Here is a 24,139-nt window from a genome sequence, read left to right on the forward strand (position 1 = left end):
CGTGTACGACAACAGCGTTACACCTAAGGTCCAGCTGTGCACCACTGCAGGGCTGTCCTGCTCTCTGGCCAACATCGCTTCCACTAACCTGCTGATCACAGCCAGCAACGCGGCCGGAGAGAGCGAAACAACAAATGTCACGCATGGTAAGAACTAATGAGTGTTCATGAAAAGGATACTGGAGAAAGAAAACACATTTTAATCTATTTTTGAGATAAACTAATGGATGAAATCTTTGATCCTTTAGTGGTAAGAGAAGGACGCAGGAGGAGGGATCTCAGCGAGCAAATGGCAGATAATGGTGAGTTTGTGTTTGTGAGAACAGATGTTACAGATGTTTTAATCATTTTGAACAACTTGTGGAAGATTTTCTTAAATATACATGCATGAAAATCTGGCTTTTTTTTAAGGGTGAGAGCTTTACCATTTTAAAGCTACATGAGAAGGGTACTTCATAGTATATTATGAGGGATTCTCCTATAAAAACGTGTCATGTATGTGGTCTTACAAAAATAATCCCTCTCAATCTTTACTTACAATCTACAGTTCCAGTCCTCTGCCTGTATTTTTATTATTTTGCTGTGTTTGGGATGTTTCTGGAGAAAGATAGTTGATTATTGATCTCATGCTTTTGTTTGGCAAAAGTGATGAATGAGACTCAATAACCAACCTTCTTTTACATTTCAGTGTGTTTCTAACAACCAACAAATCCTGCATAGTATGCCTTTAAAGCTTTCATGCAGCCTCATTTATTGGACAAACAAATCTGAAGTCAGCCAGGATCTAATTAACAACTGTGACTTTTTTCTCCCCAGCAGGAGGACTCTCAGCTCCCGTACTCGATGTCAACCAAGCGATGCCAACAGTCATTTTCGTCGAGTGGTCTGAAGTAGTTGCCGCCACTTATTACAACCTGATCATCCGGAGGCAAGACAGCTCCACTGAGCTTCAGGAGATGACTGTGTACGGCGAGAGCATCATTCTCACCGACCTGAGCCCGAACTCGACCTACTGTTTCTCTGTGGAGGCCAGAAACGAGGAAGCTAGTGGACCAGAGTCAGCGCCTGTGTGTGTGCAAACAGGACAGGACAAGACTCGTTAGATAGAAGTCTGCACACATCTCCCGTTCAAATGTGAGGTTCTTACTGTGAAAGTGGCTGTAAGAATCATTTTCCCCCGTTACTCATAATACTCAACAATAACTTTAGATCTGGAAGACTATGGGATTAGAGTGGGTTGTTCTGACATTTACATTACTGGTGCTGTTACATTACTTATCATGAGTTGCACGGTTATGATGACGTGCAACACTTGGTTAAAGCTCCTCTATCGTATGTTGTTCAATGTAATGTTTATTTTGTCTGCTGTTGGTTGAGGTTATACATTTTGTCCTTTTTATACTTTATTCACTTTTGTAAATTACCAGCCATCGTAAAGGTAATATATGAGGAAGTGTTTCACCGTGTATAAACCATAAGTGTATATTTAATATTGAAATTATTTTCAAACTACATTCTAATAAAATTATTAAAATTGTTTGCATTCACCTTTTTTGTAAGACATTTTCATGACCCTTTCTTTCAAAAACAAGGACAATGTGAGTCGTTTGTAAAAGTGTTTTATTAGAAAACAAAATGCAACAGAGCAGTAATCCAAACACAGCACAAGCAGGGCTCAGTGTGTGTGATAAAAATTACCCTTTGCAGACCTTCCTTTTTGAGGATTAAAACATTCTCAGGCTGTGTACACACGATCGTGGACAGAATTGCTTTGTGACATTGCTGCTACGCTGAAATCAGACCTTCAACCGTTCACTTGTGACCCTTCGAAGCGCGTTTAATCAGCTTAAAGACGAGGAACTCCCAGACGTATGCACTGTAGTATTAGTCAAATTGAAAAAAATTACTCTGGGCTTTAACAATTATTCTCTATAAATTACATAAATTATATGGAGGATAGTGTTGAGCTGAGCGACCACATGCAACTCGGACCAGTCATCGTGTGTAGACAGCCTCCGGAACATTATGTACAAGCCCACACCTGGGGCAAAAGAACGAACCATAGAAAATTAAAATGCCATTTTCACCACTTTTGAAATTTCAAGTGAAGACTAACAATGGGGGAGTGGAAAAAGGCAGGGAAACATCAACATAAAGCAACATTACACAACAGCTCCAGATGTCCGATGTGCTGACATTCCTTCTCTTTAGCACAATTGACAGACCAGACAACTGGTAGGAAAAGGAAGAAAAACACAGGAGAAGAAGTAATATTGCTGGAGGCGACATTTACTCAGTGCTCTGACTCCTTCTGCGTTCACTATGTCTACTATGATCGTTACTGGACTCCCGCTGATGGTGGCTTCTCTCTCTGCTGCGACTACGTTTGTGTGAGCGCTGCTCTCCGTCTCTCTCCCGCTCTCTGTCCCTGCTCTCTCTCTTCCTGCTCTTCTCTTCTCCCCCGCTTTTGTGCTTCCTCTCCCTGCTTCGACTCCGGCTCGATCGTTTGGCCTTCCTCTCCTCTCTGTGCCTTTCCCTGTCCTCTTTGTGCCTCCTGTCGTCAGTCTCTCCCCTGTTCTTTTTATCCCTGGACCTCTCCCTCTCGGCGCCTCTATCTTTATGGTGCTCCCTGTCCTTCCTCCTGCTCCTGTCATCCCCGCCGTCTCTTTCCTTGTCTCTACGCTCGCTCTTTCGGTCGCGGCTGCCGCTGCGACTTTTTCTGCGCTCTCGCCGTTCGTGATTCCTGTCTGCGCTGCGGGACCGTCTCCTCTCCCTGTCGCCACGGTCCCCACGGTCCCCTCTGTCCCTATCCCTGCCCTCCCTCTCCTTCCTCTGTCGGTCACGCTCCCTCTCCAGCTCTCGGTCAAAGCTGGGGCCGTGACGTTCTTTTTCGCGGTGGTGGCTCCTGCTCCTTGACCGTTTGGGTGACCTCCGGGGGCTCGGCGTCCGTCTGGGTGTCCTGGTGAGAAAGATACCGTTAGCTCAGGCCTGGACATTGGATTGGTATTATACAGTTATCATGATATGAGACTATATATCATCCTACATTTTGGGTATCTTGACATGTCGTAAGTGTTGTCTTTTCTTGGGTGTAATTGACTCAGGCCAGTTGTTCGAGAGGAACATTTAAAAGAAAGTCAAACGTATACAAAACAAGCCAAAACTATATATTTTGAACCATAGACTGCGTTACCTGGAGCGGCGTCGTTGTTGCTGTTGTTGTTGCTCCCCTTGCCTCCCTGCCTCTGCAGCCGCAGGTTCCTCTTCCTGCGGCTCCTTCTGAACAACCTTCCGAGGCCTGGCCTTCATCTGCTGGTCAATATTCTTCTGCACAGGCACTGGGATACGGGGGAACAGAGTGGAGAACCACTCCAGTTTGGTCAGGAAGGAGCGCAGCATCTCTCCGATGGTCATCACACAGCCGCCTCCTGCCTTCACGTCGAGCTCCTACAATCAAACGGTGGGAGAAAGGCGTAGAAGATTCGATAAATAAATTGGTAAAACTGAATCTTGCCTCCAATCAAAAAAAGCAATTTGTGATGACCAAGTACTGAACCTTCACCTCTGTTCATCTAGCTTAATCTCTCATATTCCTCAATGAAATGTGTCTGGCTTTACTCTGATTATTTAAATAGAGGAAACACAACTTTAAATATCATTAAAAGTTTGCTTCATCTAAGCTGTCTGGCAGTTCCTGGAGTCTGTATTTACAATGTGTGCCTTAATAATTATCAAATGTTGTTATAATTGAAAAATCCACCTCCCTTTTCTCCACATCATCTGTTTAAAACTTCAAAAAGTGGCTGCACGTGTTTACAGAGCAGACATGAAAAAAAGGGAGAGCAGTATCTGAGACACATCCTCATTGAGCCAAAGAGACAGAGAGAGAGAGAAGCCATGGCTGCCTTCTTCCTCAGCCTTCCAAAAGCACAATGAACTCTCAGGAGGCCACAGAGGCGTAAAGATTGCCCACAGTGTAAGCACAGACTGGAGGGGTTGAAGAGTTGTTAACTTTATATGGTAGAGAACAGCCGCTTTGCACTCACACACGCAAACCAACAGTGCTGAGATACAATATCCAATTCACCTGCTGCACAATGGGCATCTAAAGAAAAAAACAGGGGAATTAACCAGTTGTGTAGGATTTCATATGATCAATTCAAATATAATGCAACAGAACATCAAAAGGAGGCCTGGTTGCACAGCCTGGGGTCAGATTATATTTTCATTAAATATCGAGAACACACATTAGATCCATGCAACAGAGGACATGTGTCATATATTTTGTGTTTGTCTGTTTGAATGTGTATCCCTATAAAGCTCCAATTGCTATGTATCCCAAATTTAGTTTTGTGCAACAAGTCCTTAAAAAAAGCTTGTCAAAAAACAAAGGGCATGCCTTAATATTACAGTGAAAGGTTTACTCAGCATCATATGTGGTACTTACCCTGATAAACAAAATCAGCAGCAGAGCAGTGAGCAAGTTACCTAGCTAATCAGGTTTAGAGGACAAAAATTGGGGACAATTAAGCCAAATGAAGGCAAAGGTGAAAAATCAGCTATGAGCATCACAAGGAGGGGGGGGAAACGGACAGCTTTTAACATGTGTTGTACAACTGTGTATGTAAAGGAGAGATAGAAACATCAAATTATTACCCGAGGTGACATACCTCCTCATCATCCAGGAAGCCGTCGTACCATTCTATCAAATCTGCTGGGGGCTGAGTGTATCTGAGGCAGAAAGAAGCGTAGGGCACAACATGAGCAAACTGAATCAGAAATTCATCTTGAACAGATTTCAAATATGTTTTCATGAACCTGTTCCAACGAAACTTCACACAATGATTTCCAAAACGTGAGGATAATAAAATGGTTGGCAGAAAACTTTTAACGCTCCGAGTGCAACAAATACAAAGCAATTAAATACACATTAAAAGTGGCAATATGGAGTTTAGGAGGAGAAATTCAAACTCAGAATTTTAATATTTACAATATTAATGAGGCGATTACACAGACTCAGCACTATTATTTTCTCTAAGTGAATAAACAAGCTGCTCTCAGTGGAAAATAAGGTCCCTAGACCACCGTTGGCAGGGTGCGCCAACTGTAAACAAAGTAACATAGTAGAAAAACTCTGTTGTCCTTTTAGGTCAGTTTCTTCCCCCAAACTACATAGCGCACATTTAAACATTTAGTAGCATATTCGCAGTTACAAGATCGGTTATCATCTATTACCTCACTTTGTGTTTTTTAATTAAATATTGCCTTAAGAATAAAACATTAACTCTAAACAAGGCAGGTAATTCAGCAATGAAAATTATGTTTATTTGCAAAAATATCTAGTAGTAAACAGAAGACTTGCAAGTCTGAAATAACTCGGATGAATGATGGTGGTCAAATATAGAAATCTCACACAAAGAATTCATACCGTATGTACATGAAACCGAGTGCTCTGATGTATGGAGAGTCTGTGTGAGTGATCAGACCCATCAGCTGTTTGCGAGTCAGCTTGAGAGTGAACAGCTTGTATAGAAGACAGAAAGCAGTAGACACAATACCGCCTGTCCCAACTCCACGCACCTAGGAAGGAGGAAGACATGGTGTCAAGGACATCACTGCACATTATTCACAATATTGTATTCCTAAAGTTTCACCCTTTGACAGCAATACCCTGATGGTGAAGTACTAATGATTTAGGTACATTAATCACACTTGTTAACCATAGCATATCAACAGATAGGGAACTAAAGAGGGGGGGAAAGATGGGGAATATAAAAAGCACGTACTTCTCACTTACCCCTCCGCACATTCCAGTCTGGCCTGCTGTCTTTCTGCTTCCCTTTTCCCAAGGCTCAACGTGAGTCACCTGTAGCCACACACACAGCAATATTAGTGTCTCTCTCACACACACACACACACACCTGTCCTCTCCACCTCCCTGATGACTAACATCACAGGCTTCATGAGCAACACTGAGACGACCGTGTAACACTTTCGTTCTCCATCCAAGCGAATAACTTGCGTAGTTTAACCTGTAGCCAGCACAATCTTGAACTGTCGAAATCTTTTTAAGTTCTGACCACATTTAGGCCTTTAAACAAACAAAACAACGGTACTCCCACCATCAGTGTGTGTGTAACGTAACGGTATCCTTTCTGTGTTTAGATTGGTTACCGCCACCGTAACGATGGGCAAGTTAGCTTACTTTGCTAACTACCAGTTAGCATCACTAATAAAACCACAGCGTTTCGACACTACTTCTCGTTGATTATGTAAAATGAGCGGACATGTTTCTAAGTCCTAAGACTGGCGCCTTTCTGATCCCGGCTGCCTGTTAATTTGACGACTGCAGTACATTGTCGCCACAGTAGCGCTAGCTGGTTATCTAACTAACATGCGGTTTAGCATCGGCTAATGTTACCTTGAAGTAGATTTCGTCCACAACTTCGTGGTAGGTCTTTAGTTCATAAAGCTGAACTTTGAAATACGGCGACGATAGCACATTTGTGAGAATCATTGGGTTGAGGTTCATAGTCTTTTCGTTGCCCCACAGGGGCAATACATTTCCATGTTTTCCTGATGCAGGCTTGCTAACGGCCTGTGTTGGTAGCTGGTTTCCGACGTTAGCCATGTTTAGCTGAATCCCACGCCGCTAAGCTCAGTTTGCAGTTGGCGTCCTTCCGATTACAGATCCATAAATGTTAGATAGTGAAATGCCGATCGGTAACAATTCAGTCCGTTGAGTTGTTGCCGATTTGGGATTAAATTGATGATAACAACTTCCCGCCGTCGTTGTAGCTAAAGTGCTGCTGCGAGGTGGAACCGGAACTGTAACGTTAGTGGTGCAGTGTGAACGGCTGCTGCAAGCTCAACACGGGGAGTTTAGTTTTCAAAATAAAAGCATGTACACACTCACAAACCAGAGGGTTTGAATTATATTTAATGACTGCGCAAACAAGTTCGTCTGATGACTCTGAGCAGATGATGTGTAATTGTTACATATCTATATCATGGTGTACATACACGTTTTAAACTAAAAATGTAGGTTTATAGACTCAGTACGTGTTTACTTTGAAATGTTAGTCTTACCTGGACCGGAAATGGCAATGTCTAACTTATTTCACTTTCCATTTTCAAATCACTGTTTCACGATATACTACTGATTTAATTGCCCCTTTCTCATTTTCTTATTTTCTGTTTCCCTTTTATATTTGATTCTGGGTACATTTCTTTTTACCCAGTGTTTAATTCCCCCACACTCCTTTATTAAAAAGTGAAAGACAGCACAAAAAGTGGTTGGGTTATCCAGAGTGCATTTTTTAAAAAGATTTATTTTTATTAGGCCTTAAATACATTAACAACATTCTGCCATCTTAAAAATAATATATAGATATCTTAAAAACACCGTGGTCTTTACACAGTTGACCTCCAATACATACATAGATAACATACGAAAATACATTTTACAGAGTTTGGCACATTTACAGAATCAACGGTAAAAATAAATCCATCACTTTTGACGGACAACAGTCTCACACACACACACACACACACATTGCAGACATCCTCCCTCACAACCAGGTGAACTGAGGTGTTTATCTTAAATGGGCTCGAGCTACTGACACCCAATTGTGCTGTAACCACTGTTAATTAGCTTACCTATATGGATCTTGAAGGAATGGACACAGTCCCCCCTCCAGACACTTACAGAACAAGAAAACTGGTCGAACTGAATCAACCGTACCAAGGTAAAAACATGTTGGATACTTATTTACTTACTTCGATACTTTTTTAAAATAATAGGGACACCCCTGTAGTTCAAATGTCCCCAAGATGGATGAACGTTATGTGTAGAATTACAGAAGTAACCACTCGTCTTACATGTTTCATAGAGCACAGAAATGTCAGTACATCAGTTTCTCGGCCACCGAAATGTTCCAATAATGTGGCCGTCACCTCCACATCTTGATCACTAGGGGGCTCTCCTGGTCAACGGACACTGTCGTTCAGCTGCAGAGGGATTGCAGACGAGAAGTCAAATCTCCTTGAGTGAGCCAGGAGCAAGATCTGATGGCACCTCCACTTCTCAGTCTTGTGTCCCCTGCATCAGTGTAATACGGCACCCTTTATGACAGGCACATGCTTCCCAGAGCTTAGCGCTTGATCACCACCTGCTCATAGGCTCCAGCTGCGACCCTGAAAGAGAATGCCACAATGTGTTACACGGCAGGAAGTGAGGGTAATTATCAGATCTGGTTTGTATGCTGAACTTACACCGAGTTGTGAGATCGAAAGTGACTTAACGTGAAATTTTAGAAATGTGATGACCAGTCACGCGGTTAATAGAAAGACTCTGCATCAGAATCTCAATTTAGCATATTAGCGATTATTTGTGTTTGGAGTAAATGCTTGTGCGTGGCACCCACAATCCACAGTTACATAATCACACCCACCTTGTGTGATGGCTTCCCAAGGCTGTACTCCCACCAGGACCGACAAACAAGCTGAGCCCCTCCTCTGCAGCAACAGACACAATAACACACACACATTAGAAATAAAGATACTGCCAATCAGCGCACAGTCAGGGTTTGAAATGGCTCACACTTTGTAGAAAACCTAAAAATAGACGACAATTGATAGGGGGATGTTGGGAGTGGGTGAGGCAGCTGACAGGGGAGCATCCAGGGAGGCAGTTGATAGTCGAGGAACCATCAAAAAAATACATGAATGTGTGCAACATGAGTCTCGGTGGATGGGGACAGTCACCATTTCTTAACACAAATATCTGTCCTCTACACTAAGTCTCTGGTTAAGGACTGTGTTTGTAACATGGCCGCCACAATGTTTGCTCAGCTATCAGTGAGGTTAAACTGCCCTTGTGATATTCATAGAAATGATATGCAACCTAAACTCTGTAATCCTTAATCTAATGAACCTTAATAATCAGTCTGGCAAGAATACAATTGTGGTCCAAACTGACATCCAGTTCATGACTTGCCATAAATGTCTAATCAGCATTCAGCATTTCAAGGAAGTACTTAAAGACGTTGCGTTGTTCCATTGCAACACCTCAAAGTAATTTGATCCCATCAGCAGGATGCTAGGCAACTTTCCAAGACAGCCTCATGCGTCCACTAAGTTAAGGATTAGTTGTACACACCCTCTGCACTGGAGTCCAAGAAGCCATGGCTGAAATCTTGGCTCTGCAGGATTTTCTCTATTATGTCATCGGCATCCACCCTGGTGGCATCGACTCTCTTCAGCTGATTCTCCACTGAGTTCTGTTTTACTGGATGTCTGTTGGAGAAAGAGAAACAACATAGAATATTACACACATGTGCTTCAAAGGAGAGGATATAAAAAACAAAAGGCCTAAGTCAATATATTTAGTAGACCAGGGAAAGATTAGATAACCAGGTTTGTTTATGACAAGGTTGTTATACACAAAGGTCAAAACCAGCATAGTAAATATGTTGGGGACACATGGAGGTGAGAACAACAGATGAAATTCATACATACAGATATCACCTTATGTGTTGCAGATCATAGCCAGACAAAGAATAACTTCTCATATAAAGTCTGATAATTTAGCAGTACATAAATGATGGCAATTACATGTGAGTGTTAATTTTAGACTCTGGCTGATTATGAGTATTACCTTGGAGCTCTAACAGGGGTAGATGGATGTTCAGGAGTGGTCCTGCTCTCCCCCTGCTGGTCACCGGGTTCCAAGATGCTGCCGATGCCGGTGGAGGCAGAACCTCCTGACGCGCTCCGCCGATGGCTGAGGTCTGTTAAACTGGAGTGATTCGAGCTGTAACCTACAAGAGCGAAAAACGTACACTAAGGTTATGCTGACGATTGTGTGGTTGGTGTAGTGGTACAGTAATGCTGTTTTTGTTTGAAGGAAATAAATATGTATCTCTGTGTTTGGTACCTGAGATTTTTGACTGCTGACTTGCATGGCTGGGCGTTCTGGAGTGACCATACGCTAGCAGCTCTTCTGGGACTGATACTGACTTTCCTGGAGTGTCTAAATGAAAAAAACACACACATACACACAAGCGGAAGCAAAACGTTTAGCAAGAAATATGCGTGTACAGCTAAAAATACTATTCAGAGGAAGTGCCTATTATCCGTGGTAAAACCATAGAGGACTCATTTAGTTTAGTTTTTTTTATTTTAATTTTACAGTAGAATCATAGTATCTCATGGATGGTTCTTGTCAAAACTAATGGCTACAGCAAAATCTTTGCTTTTGTCAAGTAAAATTTGAATTTTGCTATTGTAAGGAAGAGAAAACTCTTAGATTCAGTGTGTACATACCAGTGAGTGAATGGAATATGTGCAGGTCGCCTCCCTTTCTGTCCTCAAGGAGACACTCTGCTTCAGCCTGTGGGATTCCCAGAGTCATGGCTGTGGATGGGGGCCTAAAGGGAACACAAGACAGTGATGTTACGGAGAAGCAGGGTGGCTAAGTGTGATAGAAAAGAGCCTCTTTAGTTTCTTTATCAACAGCGGATATGTTTACACAGACACTAAAAGTATGTGTAGGATTGAAAATGTTGTGGTTGTAGTATACAAAAAGACACGGCACCACACATTCACATCACTACCCACATTGTGCTGACTCATTTTCCTACAAACAACAGGTTCTACAAACCAAATCACAAAATATAGACTGAATCACTCTGACGTCAAGATTCACGACAGTCACTTCAGTGTAGACGGCTGGCAGCTGACTTGCATTGCATGGACATGTGAAAACCTGTTTATTTCAACTGTTGCTTTGAGGCAACACTGAAACATCTGAAGATATAAATGTTGTAAACGCAGTGATTTGACCTATCTGATGTTTCTTCTGTGACTATTTCATGTACTGTGTTGTTATTGAGATGCAATAGCATCAAACATTTATTTAGATGAATGAGATGTAAACATTTTGTAATAACACTAGATAAAAGAAAATGATTCTGTATGTAAGCTACTCAATACAGTCAAAAAGGTGATAAGCCTAGAACTGCAGTGACACTGGGATGTTTTTTTTCATTTGTTTCAGTCTGTACATGTCATTAAAGGCCAAGCTGATTTCAAATCAAATTACTGTAGTAATAAGTGTTAAGTAATCAAAACAGAATGACAATTACTAATTAACAATTTCCGTTAAAGCAGACTTTAACACAGGAAACCCACTTCTCTGGTACTGAGATGGGGGAGGAGAGACAGAAAAAGTGACAGACGCACATAAAAAAAAAAAACTGAGCGTCATCTCTCTTGTTGCTCTTCTGTTAATCCACCACACAGAATGAGTAACACTGCGGGGGAAGAATGACTCGGCCATCCTTGAGTTTACACTTTGAACGTCTCCTAGGCAGCAGTCGGTGTATTATTACACCAACAGGGCGTTGGAAGATGAAAGAACATAGGGAATTACTTAATGTTGGTTGAGGAAAGCTGACTGTGTGCACATGGTGCAGACTTTGCCAGGAGTGTGATGTTACATGACGTCCTTTGTGACAAACTGCTCTGCATACAGCTCTTGACAAAAGAGAAAAAACAAACTTCTGGGCTGAGCTGATCGCATATCAGTTGAGGTTGGGAACATTAATATCTGGGTAAGGCGTTATCAGCTCTTGGATAAGACTGGGATAAGATCTCAGCTACTAAATGATTTTCAATAACTTTTAGCTGTGGCTGTCTATATCATCAGACAAAAGTGTTTTCAGTTCGGCAACAAACAGGATGTGATGTGAAACTCTTTCCTCTGTGGTTAAATGCAGACTTCTCAATATGGGGTACAGACTTTCGTTGCGACCACAGCTATAACATTTTGGAGTTAAGGTAAATATCATGTCAACATTTCCTTAGTTACAAGTCTCAAATTGAATTGAAAGTCAGACCTTCAGGGTGAGTAATAAACACGAAACAGATGAAAAGGAGCTCTTACGTTTTGAAACAGGGGTCTCCAGACATGAGTTGTGTGGTAATGACGACCTGTAACAGGAAAAAGCAGAAAAGAACTGTCAGTATTAGGCCGACTAGCAACTGCACACAACTGTACATTTTGTGAAATGTAAACCCATTGACGATATGAGCCCCAGGGAGAATCAGCATATTTCTAATTCATTCCCATGGCTCAGATAGTTTATGGATCACAGGCTCAGACATGTGCTGCATTAAACATCAGGACTTTTCCATGCATGTCATGAATCCAACTTTCTTCCAACTCAAGAACTGGTGACTTGCCTTAGAACAGCATGGATATGTCTTAGGCTAATCTTTGTTTTGCTAAAATACACTCCTGACATTTCCAAAGGTATTTGAAGGATTTTGGAGCTATGTGTTAAAACACTGCCACACCTTCAGAATTGAGTTGTCCTGTCTGGTGTTCTTGGTGTCGTATCCCTCTAGGAGACACCGCCGCGTAGTGCTGCCGGATCCAGCAAATTCAGACAGGTTCAAGTCAGCAAAGCCCAGCTGCACAGGGATATAAGAGAGCAACCAGTTTTACCCATCTGACAGTCAGTTAAAATAGTCAAAGATCAGATTTTATTGAATACAAATTGTACTGAGCAGTTGCTCTGATTGTCAGCATTAACAATCTTATTGTACATAAAGCATCATCTTGACATAATGTGGTGTTATAAAACACACAGTAATCTACATTTAAGAAATCCAGCCCAGCTCAGCATCGTTGGAAACACAGATGGGACTGAGACAATTCTTGAGAACTCAGATAACCGAATTCTTTAACTCAGTAAGGTTATTGGTTAACATAGCTGAGGTTTTGATTTACGGATTTTTCAATCAGTAACCAAAGCCGGAAACTAGAAAGAAAAACATTCTTAGCATGTAGACTCGCTAAAAGTCCTCTAAGGGCACTTTGAGGTGGAATCTTATCACATACATTTTATGATAAGACTCTTCAAATAGATATCTGGAACCTAAGCTGCCGTGTTTACAACAAATGCAGGTCTACAGACTTACCTTTGCAAAAGATTTCCCACCCTTCAATTCCTAAAAATGACAAGAAAACAGACATGAGTTTAATTTGCCTTCTTCATGACTATCTCACAAACTATTTTTACTACAATACTTGTGACTCCCTGCTGTACGAACACTCCCTCCACAAAGCACTCGTGGTTACAAATTAACCTCACTTCCGATCTTATGTGCATGAACATTTTCTTAGCACGTTCAAGTCTCGGTCAACTGGACTCGCATTTTTGTAGTGTCAACAAAACAGCTTGGTGGCAGAAAAAAATGCCCCATACCTTGCGCACAGACACCCGGCACACACAGGGGTCCAGTACACCTGTCCCCGCGCTGGCACTCATCTTACAAAGGAAAGAGAATCTCTTCTTCCAGCGCACACAGTTGGCTTGGACTGACTCCCTGTGAGAGAAGCATATTTAGAAACACTACTTCATACAGAAACAAAAAAAACACATGCACACTGAAGCAGATGTTAATCACAAATTGGCCTGATTATTACCCACAGAGTGCGTGAGGCAGACGTGTCCCCAGATCATCAAGAATGATAAAAGATCAAGTTTTGTATGTTTCTAATTGTAATCAGAATATGTAGAAGAGTGAAGCAGATAATTTCTGTGACATGAGCTTAATATCTTCCTTTAGGCTTTGAGCTATGACCTACAAAGTACTATTAGATGATGTATTCACTCATCCTTTGCAAACATTTGGTGATCTCAACTGGTCAGTTGAACATGTCAGTCCAGTCTGTGATAAGAAGAAAATTACTGTTATTGTGTTTGGATGTTGACCTAACTTCTATGATTGAATGCTCACTGTCCCATATGGATCAAGACGACAAACATTTAAGGCAAGTTAGTGATTTCTGTTTCTGAGGCTGTTTTAGTACATTTTATCACTGGCAATGTAAGTTTTTGAAGCCGGGAATAGAAAAAAATAATACTATGGCTTGATATTATTAAGATAGCATTAGGATCTTTTAAGAACTCTTTTAACAATAATAGTATATATAGAAATAATGTAAAAATAAGAGTGATCACATGGCCCACGCATCATAAACACAATTGTACATAGGGTTGTATTTGGAAAAAGAGACAAAAGTTGTGGTTGGAGCAGGACACAACTAAGAACACAGTGTTTACAGTGTAGTTTTTAGTAACCATGGATAAGTAATGAGGGGTTAGCGGTTTACATGTGCTGTTATGTGTCCGTTTTTCCACAGTGACTCATTTTAAATGCTGCAAGCCGTTAAAATCACAGAGCCAAGAGATTGAACCTTACATGCTCCTTCACAATAGAAGGACATTTTTTGGGTGTTTTCTGTCATAAATATAAGCAATGAAACAAGCAGTGAATAGATCATGTAGAAAAAGAAATGTAGCCATTATAGGGAGACTCTGCTCTATTCAACATAATAATAAAACACAATAATAAAGTACAGTTATTACTATTAATCTCATGTTTACACCCCACTGTTGACTGAAACACCAAAATCTAAAGTGAAGCTACTTTACGTTACGTTCAGTTGCGTTACCTAGCAACTGCGTTGACTGCTAACAGAGGCTAACGAGAAAACTCTTATTTCTATCTATTAAAAAAATAACCTGTGTTGTATTTAATTGAATATAAGAGCAAAACTGGCTCTTAAATCGCTAAATCACAGCCTCCTGGGTTGTGCTGCCACCTCACACACAGCAGAAAGTCTTCAACTCTTGGTAAAGTAAAGTTTTATGTTAATATATCCCACTTAGCTTTAGCTATTCGTTAGTAAACTGCTTGTTAGCACCTTAGTTGCCTTGGTGATAGCTAGCTAAACGTAAATTACACATTAGCATAAATGTCAAGGAATGCAGTTGTAGATAAAGAGGCATCAAATGTTAAACAACTGTCCAAGTTAAACTAAAAAAAAAAAGGGACTTGGAAGTGGTCAGAAAGAAGTTTCGCTTAAATGTAATTTTAGCTTGTTCGGACAACCAGTGAGAAGTCGCTATAAATAGCAAAAACTTCTTACCGAGACGACTCTTCGGCAAAGCCTCCATCGACGAGTCTGACTTTACAGAATAAAACTCCGTTCACGAAGGGAACCGACGACAATTCCTCCAAGTCGAAGTCAACTTTGAACTTAAACCTCTTCTTCTTCATAAGAATGAACGACATGTTGTATCCTGGACGCGTGAGTGAGACACTTGTCTGTCTGTGTGTCTGTCTGTGGTGGCTGGAGCTGACAGACGGCTGAACACTTTCCCTGCTCTGCGCCGCTGTCACTGCTGCTCCCTCAGCTGTTCCTCCTCTGTCTGCACACACACGTACGATTCAAACTTCAAATCTCCTCCTTCACACCCACTGAAAAACATAATGCATGACGCGAGGGTCATTCCGAGGTTTGATTGGACGCCGAGAAGAAGGAAATACCTCGGTTGTAAGGGTCGTGCAAAGAAAAGTCCATTATAGCCTGAAACTGTATTGTCAGCGTCACCAACACGAGCTAGTTATTGAACTGAAGTGACACAGTTCCCCTGACTCAAGGAGAAGTGGGGAAAATAAGGGAGGATATCATTCAGCTGGCATGTGATTAAAAAAAAAAGAGAAGAAATGTATAATAACATTATGACAACACTGAAAAACACACATGATACATGCTCAGTTTGACAGATGAAACTAAACTTGTGATCTGTAGGTGGAAGGAATTTCCACAGACAAAGCCAGGAAATAAAAATAATTAAAGAAAATATATAGAAAAACATAAAAATGAATGTTGTTGAAGCCATTCGGCATGAGCATTCGCTTAAGTGAAAGTAGTAATACCACTATTACAAGCAAAAGTCCTGAATTTTACCGTTTGCAGAAGTATTATCAGCAAAATGTACCTAAAATGCCAACAGTAATTTCCGTTGTGTCATACACAGATTTTATTGGCTATATTTATTATTTTACTGGCTCATTCATACATACCAGCCACCTAAACACACCTGATTCTTCCCATCAAGATCCACAAATTAATGTGTAACGAAATAACGAAAATGTTGAAAAACGCCCTATCTCGCAATGTTAAAGAAAGTGAGAAAAAAATCCCTGGATCCGTCCCTTTATCCAAAAGTTAATGGGGCCTATTTGAGGTTGAGACCCATCCTCCAACCAAGTTTCGCTAAAATCTGGTCAGTAGTTGTTGTGTAATCCTGCTGACAAACCAACAAACACACAGACACGTGACAATGCATCACACAGTCAACGTGCATAATGGTAAATGGACTGTACTTACATAGTGCCATTCTGGTCTTCAGGAGTGATAACCATATGCACACATGCACTGATGGAGGAGCCACTGGGAGTAATTTGGGGTTCAGTATTTTGCCCAAGAATACTTCGACAGCGGGGGCTTGGAATCGAACCATTGACCCTCCGATTGGTGGGCGACTGCTCTACCTCCTGAGCCACTGCTGCCCCACATATGCACCCATATCCATAACTAATTTTAAGTACCTAATATCAATTCAGCAGTGAGCTTCATCTGTCACTTTGTTCAGGGGCCCAGAGGTGCCTCATGCAGGGCCCCTGACTCTTCTTCCTGCATGCGCCCCCTTTAGTTTGAGGAAACACCGCCCTCTGGAGGCGACCGGCGGCGCTGCGCTGAGTGAAACACCACACCGTGTGTTTCTCTCTCTGCTGACACGTCCTGCTAGATGAAGAGATTAAATACCCTCTATAATGCAGCATCGCGTATCACCGGGGACGAGGGCGAATGAAACAGATGAGAAAGTTCGCTATTAGAAACATAAGCAGGATTATGCATATGGTTAATCCAGGGATTATCTTTCCACCCGTTTTACCATCTTTCCTGCTTTTCCGTACTACAGTAGCTACGTCGCCTGCGTCGCTCCGCCCTCCGCTGCTGCAGTTCCCTCTGAGCGGAGACGGAGTTCCTCCTCTTGCATGGAGCAGCCTGCACATTAAAGTCACTGTGAAGCCTGTTTTTCATCGTGAATGTCGAGGACACGCCTGGATTCAAGCAGGGGTCATAAATGATCTGAATAATGGATTAATAATCAGCTCCTGACCCGCAGGACGACTCACTCCGGACGCTGCTTCCACATTAAGCGCCACAATGTTTCAGACGCTACGGACGCTTTTACTACCAAACGCCCGCTGCTGGGATGCCAAGAGTGAGAGGTCATACCAGGACCTGTTCGAGAGGCTCGACACCAATAAGGATGGCAAGGTGGACGTCGCTGAGCTCCGAGCGGGCCTCAAGGCGATGGGCATATTCCGCCTGGGTGCTGCACAGGTAGGACTTCTCAGGGGGTGTCCTGCACAGACAGGAGTCTCAGGGCTTGGCCTGCTCGTTTTGCATGAAATTCCTGAGTAGTATGACTGTAGGATGTGTGTCTGTGTGTGAGAGAGAGAGAGAGCAGGCAAATGAAGATTATGTCTCCCTTCCTGCAGAAAATCGTGTCCTCCGGTGACCAGAACAAAGATGGGAGTCTGGACTTCAACGAGTTCTCCAGATACCTGAAGGAGCACGAGAAGAAGCTGCGGCTCACGTTCAAGAGTCTGGACAGAAACAACGATGGTAAGGAGCTGGAGGGAGCAGAAGTGTCCCTCAAATACTTGGCACAGATGTGCACTCATAATTGCACATGTGTATGTGAATGTTTACAAATCCACCAATCCGCTGTTTACATTGTGCCAGGGCGCATTGATGCCTCAGAGATCCAGCAGTCCCTCGCAGAGCTGGGCATTGACATCAGCAGAGAGAACTCACAGAAGATATTACAGAGGTTTGACCCTCTCTGACATATCTGCACTCATGAAACCAGAAATGTCCCCGTCTGCCTTTATCTGGGTCAACAGCTCATGAGTAAAGATGTTTCTGTGTGTTTCCTTTTAGCATGGACATTGATGGGACCATGATGGTGGACTGGAACGAGTGGAGGGAACACTTCCTGTTACACCCAGCCCAGAACCTGGAAGAGATCATACGCTACTGGAAACACTCCTCGGTACAGGGCGCATGCAAACACACTGTGTAGGCAAATACAAATGTAGCCGCAGTGGGACAGATCACGTGCGTCGTCCAGGCCTCTTATGCAGGATATTATGGATTTTCTCTGCAGTCCATATTTTGGCAGCAGAAGACTGTCTAACATAATTGGGTCACGCCACTCCACTCAGTTTCCCTCAGCTCACTCCTCTAGTGCAAATGAAGATGTCATTGACTTGTTTGTTTCTCCTCCTGCACGAGATAATGCCCTGTCATGAGAAAAACATGTCATTCTTTATCTGAATGTTTTGAAATCTCCCCAGCACTGCAGATTTATGGTGTCTTAGATAACAAAACCAGACAGCGCTGCATTCTCTTATCATAAATGTGTCACAGTGGTAACCACAGGACACACCACCAACAGCACAAGCCCTCGTGTTTCCCTGCAGTGTTGCATTTAATTGCCACCGCTCCATATTTGGCACTTCCGAACACCTTTGTGCTTTTGGGAAAACACTAGACATGTTTATCTGAAACAGCCAAAGCATGCACGACGAGGGTTCAGCCGGCTCAGTGATTATGTTTTCACAAGCTAAAGGACAAGCAGCTCAAGTCAGTGTTTGTTAAAACAAACAAGTCCTGCAAGTTTCAGCCAATATACAGTGAAAACCTTGAAACCTTTTCATTCAAGGTTTTGTAAACGCTCCCCTCTCTCCAGTGTGCAGCAAGTAATGTGGCAAGAATGAAAAAAATGTTGCTGCGTCGCTGTGAAAATAGACACAGAAAGGAGAAGTGTGTGTGTGACGCGTCTTCCTGTGAAAATACGTTCTCATAGTGAAAACAGTCAGAACCTCTTACAGTATTTATAATGGCCATAAACTGACACACGCACCTGTGAGTACTTGTGTTTATAGCGAGGGTGAGAGTTATTCTGCTGAAAGATATCTCTTCAATCTGACCAGTGTCCATAGATAAAAGTGATTTGATTAGATGTGTTCATGTTTTAACTAGGTGCTGGACATAGGTGACAGTCTCGCCATCCCAGATGAGTTCACAGAGGAGGAGAAGAGCTCAGGCGGCTGGTGGAAGCAGCTTTCTGCAGGTGCAGTGGCGGGGGCCGTCTCTCGCACCGGCACGGCCCCTCTGGACAGAATGAAAGTCTTCATGCAGGTGAAATATATGAAAGGAAACACGTATTCTTTGCCTCTGGGATGAAGCTACGGAAGCCCTGAGGGGCCAGTGAAGATTTGTTTGCAGTCTGATCTAAATTATTTTCTGTGTTTCTGTTCAAGTTTTGTTTTTTGCATCTGTGAAAACAGAAATGTGTGAAACAAAGTGAAATTTAAAAAATTCTCCTAAATTTCACTTTCAATTTCAATTTTGGTTTTCACTTGGTTTCATACATAGAAAAAAAATATCCAAAATGATCTTTTTTCTTCATGTGTTTTCACAAGTGGAAAAATGAATTAAGGAACTTCAATTATCCCAGCAAAACTTTATTTTCCGGCAGTTCTCAAGTCATAAACACAGGAGAGAAAACAATTTAGACAGGACTTAGAAGATGGATCACCTGAAAAGAATGTCTCCACTTGCCTCTCAGGGTTTCTGTTTGAAACTCTCCTGTAAACCTCATTTATTTCTGCTGCAGGTTCATTCTTCTAAGACCAACCGGATTAGCCTGATAGGCGGCTTCAAGCAGATGATCCTAGAGGGAGGTCTGGCTTCACTGTGGAGGGGGAACGGGATCAATGTTTTAAAGATTGCGCCTGAGACAGCAATCAAATTCATGGCATATGAACAAGTAAGCTCTGAAATGCAGCTTTTATATATTTGATGCGTTACAAATATTTAGAATACATATTTATTTTCTTGCCATGTCTATGTTTTCTGCAGTATAAGAAGTTGTTATCGTCAGAGGGCAAGAAGATCGAGACACACAAGAGGTTTATGGCTGGTTCTCTGGCTGGAGCAACAGCACAAACAGCCATCTACCCGATGGAGGTAAAGTTGCATCACACTTTCATCATGCTGTCTCACTTATGGGATGCATTGTAATAAAATGAGGTCAGCTCTTTAAAGTGTTCCACAAAACTTCAAATTACCACATCAATCAAAGGAGCCTGCACTTTCTCTCCTCAAGGTTTTGAAAACTCGACTGACCCTGAGGAAAACCGGCCAGTATTCAGGAATGTTTGATTGTGCCAAGAAGATCTTGAGGAAGGAGGGTGTAAAGGCTTTCTACAAGGGCTACGTTCCAAACTTAGTGGGCATCATACCCTACGCGGGGATAGACCTGGCTGTATATGAGGTATGCAGGCTTTGCGATGTACTCTGCCCCTTTGGTGATATTTCACAACAGAGTGCACTTTGTTTAATTAACCGTTCATCTAGGATTACTGGGCTACACTCAATTCAATCATAGAAGTAATGTTTGTGCTTCGCTGACGTACGCTTTTCTTTTTCTGCCGTGTCTCAGAGTCTGAAGAACGCCTGGTTGTCGTATCATCCCAAAGACTCGGCGAACCCTGGAGTTCTGGTGCTGGTAGCCTGCGGCACCATGTCTAGTACCTGCGGCCAGCTGGCAAGCTATCCACTCGCACTTGTTCGCACACGGATGCAGGCGCAAGGTAAACTCAGCCAGACATTCGATACCAGTGATGACACGGCACGTAATCACACAGTAAATAATGTCTTTCATGATGGGCACGATGTTTATGTGGCAGAAGGGCATCCACGTCTCAATTAATTCACACCCTGCGATGAAATTGTGGTTTAAAGAGGTAGTTTAAGTGTTTTGAAGTCGATCTATATGAGGTACTTGTCCATAGACAGTGTATTAATAACAGTAGATGGTGGTTGGCACCCCCCGGTTCTGAGAAGCAATAGGAGTACCAGTGTAGGAAGATATGCATCAGCTACCGCTGTAGCAGCCAAACTCATTTTAGCAACCGAAAAAAAAATTCAATATCAGTTTGAGTGTGCACTATATTTAGAAAGTCGTCACTGCTTTCAGACAGCAGTTTCTGATGGAGATCTGAAACTGTTATATCCATCTACGCTGTCTTCATCCCCACCAGATTACTTTGACAAAATATGTAATTTTACCTTGCAGATCCAGGGAGTTGCTGGTCTACTGCTGCCTTGATAGATTAGTAGGGATGCACTGATTGTGAAATTATAGTAACTATGTGGCCAATAGCTGCTGCAGATGTGTTTTAGTATGTTTTTGTTGTTTTCTATTCCCCTGTTTGTGCCATGGTAACAAGGAAATCATCATGAAAAAAACAAAAACATAAACCAAACTGGATTAAAATCATTCAGCCTTCATTACACTACAAATTAGATCATACAAATTTACAAAACAACCTTTTAATATAACCGTCCTTCACATGAAAAAGATTCTTCTTTCTTTTTAAAGTGACTGTGTCAAAAGCATTTTCAGCCCGCTATACTTGCCTTCCTACTTAACGATAAGAATTTTTCAGAACTTAAAGGGGCACTATGTAGTTTAGGAGAAGAAATTCAAACTAAGAATTCTTAACTTTTACAATAAAAGTGAGGTAATAATAATTATATTTTCCATAACTGAATAAACAAGCTGTTCTCAGAGGAAAATAAGGTCCCCAGAACACTGTTTGAAGCTAGAAAGGTGGCTGGATCTGCCACATATAAACAAAGCAAAACAGTATGTGTTGTCCTTTAAAGTCAGTTTGTTTATTATTATCTTTTATTCAGTCGTGAAAACAAAGATCTTTCTCTGCTGATTAAAATCTCTTAATATGACACAACAGATGGTGAAGGTAATCTATTTGGCAGTCAGCAAGGTGAATATCAGCCGATACTGATGTTCAGCTGACATGTTGGTGCATTCCTATCAGTTCGTTTGTGTTATTGTGTGACTTTGGTGTATTAAAGGCTGAATTATTAACGCGCAAGTTTCATGTTATTCAGGATAAAATGTTAGAACTGTTTTTGTTTAAGGAGTCAGGTGGCTTTGGAGAGAGTGATATAACGGCTCTCTCCCTTTTTTGGGTGACTAAAATTATAATAATCAACAGAATTATCCCTTTGAGGAACAGTATATAATATTTATTTTGAGTTGTTACGTCTTACACTGTATATTTGGAGCTTTAAATGTTATATTAAAGCTGCTGTTAACAAACAGTAGAAGAATAAATGAAACGTGCTTCCACACGCGGCACTTCCTCACTGTCTTATTTTCTCTCTCCAGCATCTCTGGATGCGTCAGACCAGCCCTCCATGACCAGTCTGATGAGGAAGATCGTAGCCAAAGATGGATTTTTCGGACTCTACCGAGGCATCCTGCCAAACTTCATGAAAGTCATTCCTGCTGTCAGCATCAGCTACGTGGTTTACGAGTACATGAAGACCGGCTTAGGAATCTCCTAATGATGACGCAAGCGGCTGAAAGAAGAACATGTACTGACTTAAAAATGGCTGAAATAACTGAGAAAACAGACAGACTTGAAACATACAGAGCATGACTTCCACCAGCTGGCACCGGAGCTCAGTGGATGGAAAGCTGTATGCAACCCACTATGGGGCTTCTGTCAGTAGCTGAAGAATTTATCAGTTGTGGTGAGCATGCTTTAAATCTTATCTTCTTGTTCGCAATTTACACTCCGTCCCAAACAATATTTGACACAAAGATAGTCCTGTACATGAATACATACATAAAAAGAAGACAGTATAACATATAGTAGGTTGTTAAAATCATCTTGTTCTTTTAAAAAAAATGTGATCAAGCCAAAATATTAGCTCAATGGGACGTACTTTTCATTGTGCTTTTTGTTAACAGAATAAATATTTTCTGTAGAGAAAGGTGGAGCCTGTAGTGAAGAGGTAATGGTCTTATTTTAACTCGGAATGAGGAAAAACGACACTGTGAGTTTAAATGCTACGTGCTAAGTCCACACACCCTTGAGAGGTAATCTAACACTTTTTCTAAGTTGTAAACACCTGCCCTGGACTGACATCAGCTCCAGACAGCAGCTGGCAACTAAAAATAACTGGCCCTGAAGAATCAATAAGTTGTTAACACTGGAATACTGCGTGCGTGAAGACACACGCATCTGGTGCAATGTGAGAGTCACTAATTCCACATTCTGTGTGTTATTTGATGCTCATGTGCCTTACAACGCTCGACGTGAACTTTGACATGTGTTTTTTTTACTAAATGTATATATATATACTGTATTTATGTACTGTATATATATCTGCTTTCAGCTATGGTTATTTATGCGTTGTGATGGTAACACAATAACTAGTCATTGGACTGTAATGCTGTTACTACTGGCATGTTTTTTGTCTTGCGTCACTCCATTTCAACACATCAAGACCCCCCACCCTCCAAAACACACACATACACACACCCACGACAGGATACTGTTACATTTGACATTGTGTTTCTTGTTCTTCCACACAGCCCAGTGGTGGGACATCTTCATCTTCCACGTAAGATGACAATCGGACTTTGGTCTTTCTTATAAGTTCCATTGATGTGGATTTTAAGAAATCTAAGAAAAGCTAAGAAAAACCGGCCTTGAATTCATGATCGCTAACCTGAACATGTGGTAACTTCGTGTAGGAGTTTCAAATGGTCTTTGCCTGAGGGCTGCCTGTAAAACAATGGTTCAGTGGTGTCAAGTTCACAGGGGGGATAACTGGTTTGAAGATCACTGAGATGTATCAACAGCTCCGCCTAGTGGTTAATAAAGAACACATGGACGTGTCTCCATGCAAACCTGAAATTTGATGTATTGGTGTGTGTCAGTAGAGCAAAAGCAAACCAGATCACAATAGTATTTATGTCTATTTTTGTTCTCCTTAATCATATCAGTTTAAGGATATTAGATTTATTCATGTAATTCTGCAATCCAGGTCAACAAAATGGATCCTAGCTGCCCCCATATAAAAGAGCCAGATGGAGTTTAAATGTGCAGCAATAGATGATGGTGATACTGTGTCAGAGCAGACAAAACACAGACAGGAACACTACTAAATGTTTTATGTATGTGTGATCTGGTTTGCTTGCTTTGATATAGAGTATTTTTTCACTCTGCTCTGTTCACATTACAAAGGGAACTGGAAATGTGTGAAAATGTAATATCAAGATTAAGAGTAAGACAAAAACGAAATATTTTTGTCG

General features: G+C 41.7%; 3 protein-coding genes across 3 annotated transcripts; 1 reads left to right on the forward strand and 2 right to left on the reverse strand.

Moving 5' to 3' along the window:
- Positions 1–1,602: 1,602 nt before the first annotated feature.
- On the reverse strand, positions 1,603–6,836 carry prpf38b (pre-mRNA processing factor 38B). Its single transcript, XM_073491430.1, has 6 exons — positions 6,421–6,836; positions 5,797–5,865; positions 5,428–5,579; positions 4,670–4,730; positions 3,193–3,446; positions 1,603–2,958 (listed from the first exon to the last, which is right to left on the reverse strand). The coding sequence occupies exons 1-6, from the start codon at positions 6,628–6,630 to the stop codon at positions 2,289–2,291; spliced, it is 1,416 nt and encodes a 471-aa protein (XP_073347531.1). The 5' UTR covers positions 6,631–6,836; the 3' UTR covers positions 1,603–2,288.
- Positions 6,837–7,312: 476 nt separating this feature from the next.
- Positions 7,313–15,282, reverse strand: LOC141016873 (EEIG family member 2-like). Its single transcript, XM_073491442.1, has 11 exons — positions 15,004–15,282; positions 13,274–13,394; positions 12,987–13,016; positions 12,360–12,476; positions 11,947–11,993; positions 10,326–10,429; positions 9,937–10,032; positions 9,658–9,820; positions 9,160–9,296; positions 8,453–8,516; positions 7,313–8,195 (listed from the first exon to the last, which is right to left on the reverse strand). Exons 1-11 carry the CDS (start codon positions 15,147–15,149, stop codon positions 8,153–8,155), a joined length of 1,068 nt encoding a protein of 355 aa, XP_073347543.1. The 5' UTR covers positions 15,150–15,282; the 3' UTR covers positions 7,313–8,152.
- A 1,376-nt stretch (positions 15,283–16,658) lies between these two features.
- Positions 16,659–23,736, forward strand: LOC141016687 (mitochondrial adenyl nucleotide antiporter SLC25A24-like). Its single transcript, XM_073491200.1, has 10 exons — positions 16,659–17,274; positions 17,433–17,559; positions 17,680–17,767; positions 17,878–17,989; positions 18,982–19,140; positions 19,619–19,771; positions 19,864–19,971; positions 20,111–20,278; positions 20,447–20,597; positions 22,202–23,736. Exons 1-10 carry the CDS (start codon positions 17,095–17,097, stop codon positions 22,378–22,380), a joined length of 1,425 nt encoding a protein of 474 aa, XP_073347301.1. The 5' UTR covers positions 16,659–17,094; the 3' UTR covers positions 22,381–23,736.
- Positions 23,737–24,139: the final 403 nt, after the last annotated feature.

This window comes from Pagrus major, chromosome 21 (assembly GCF_040436345.1).
Source record: "Pagrus major chromosome 21, Pma_NU_1.0".
Taxonomy (NCBI): Eukaryota; Metazoa; Chordata; class Actinopteri; order Spariformes; family Sparidae; genus Pagrus; species Pagrus major.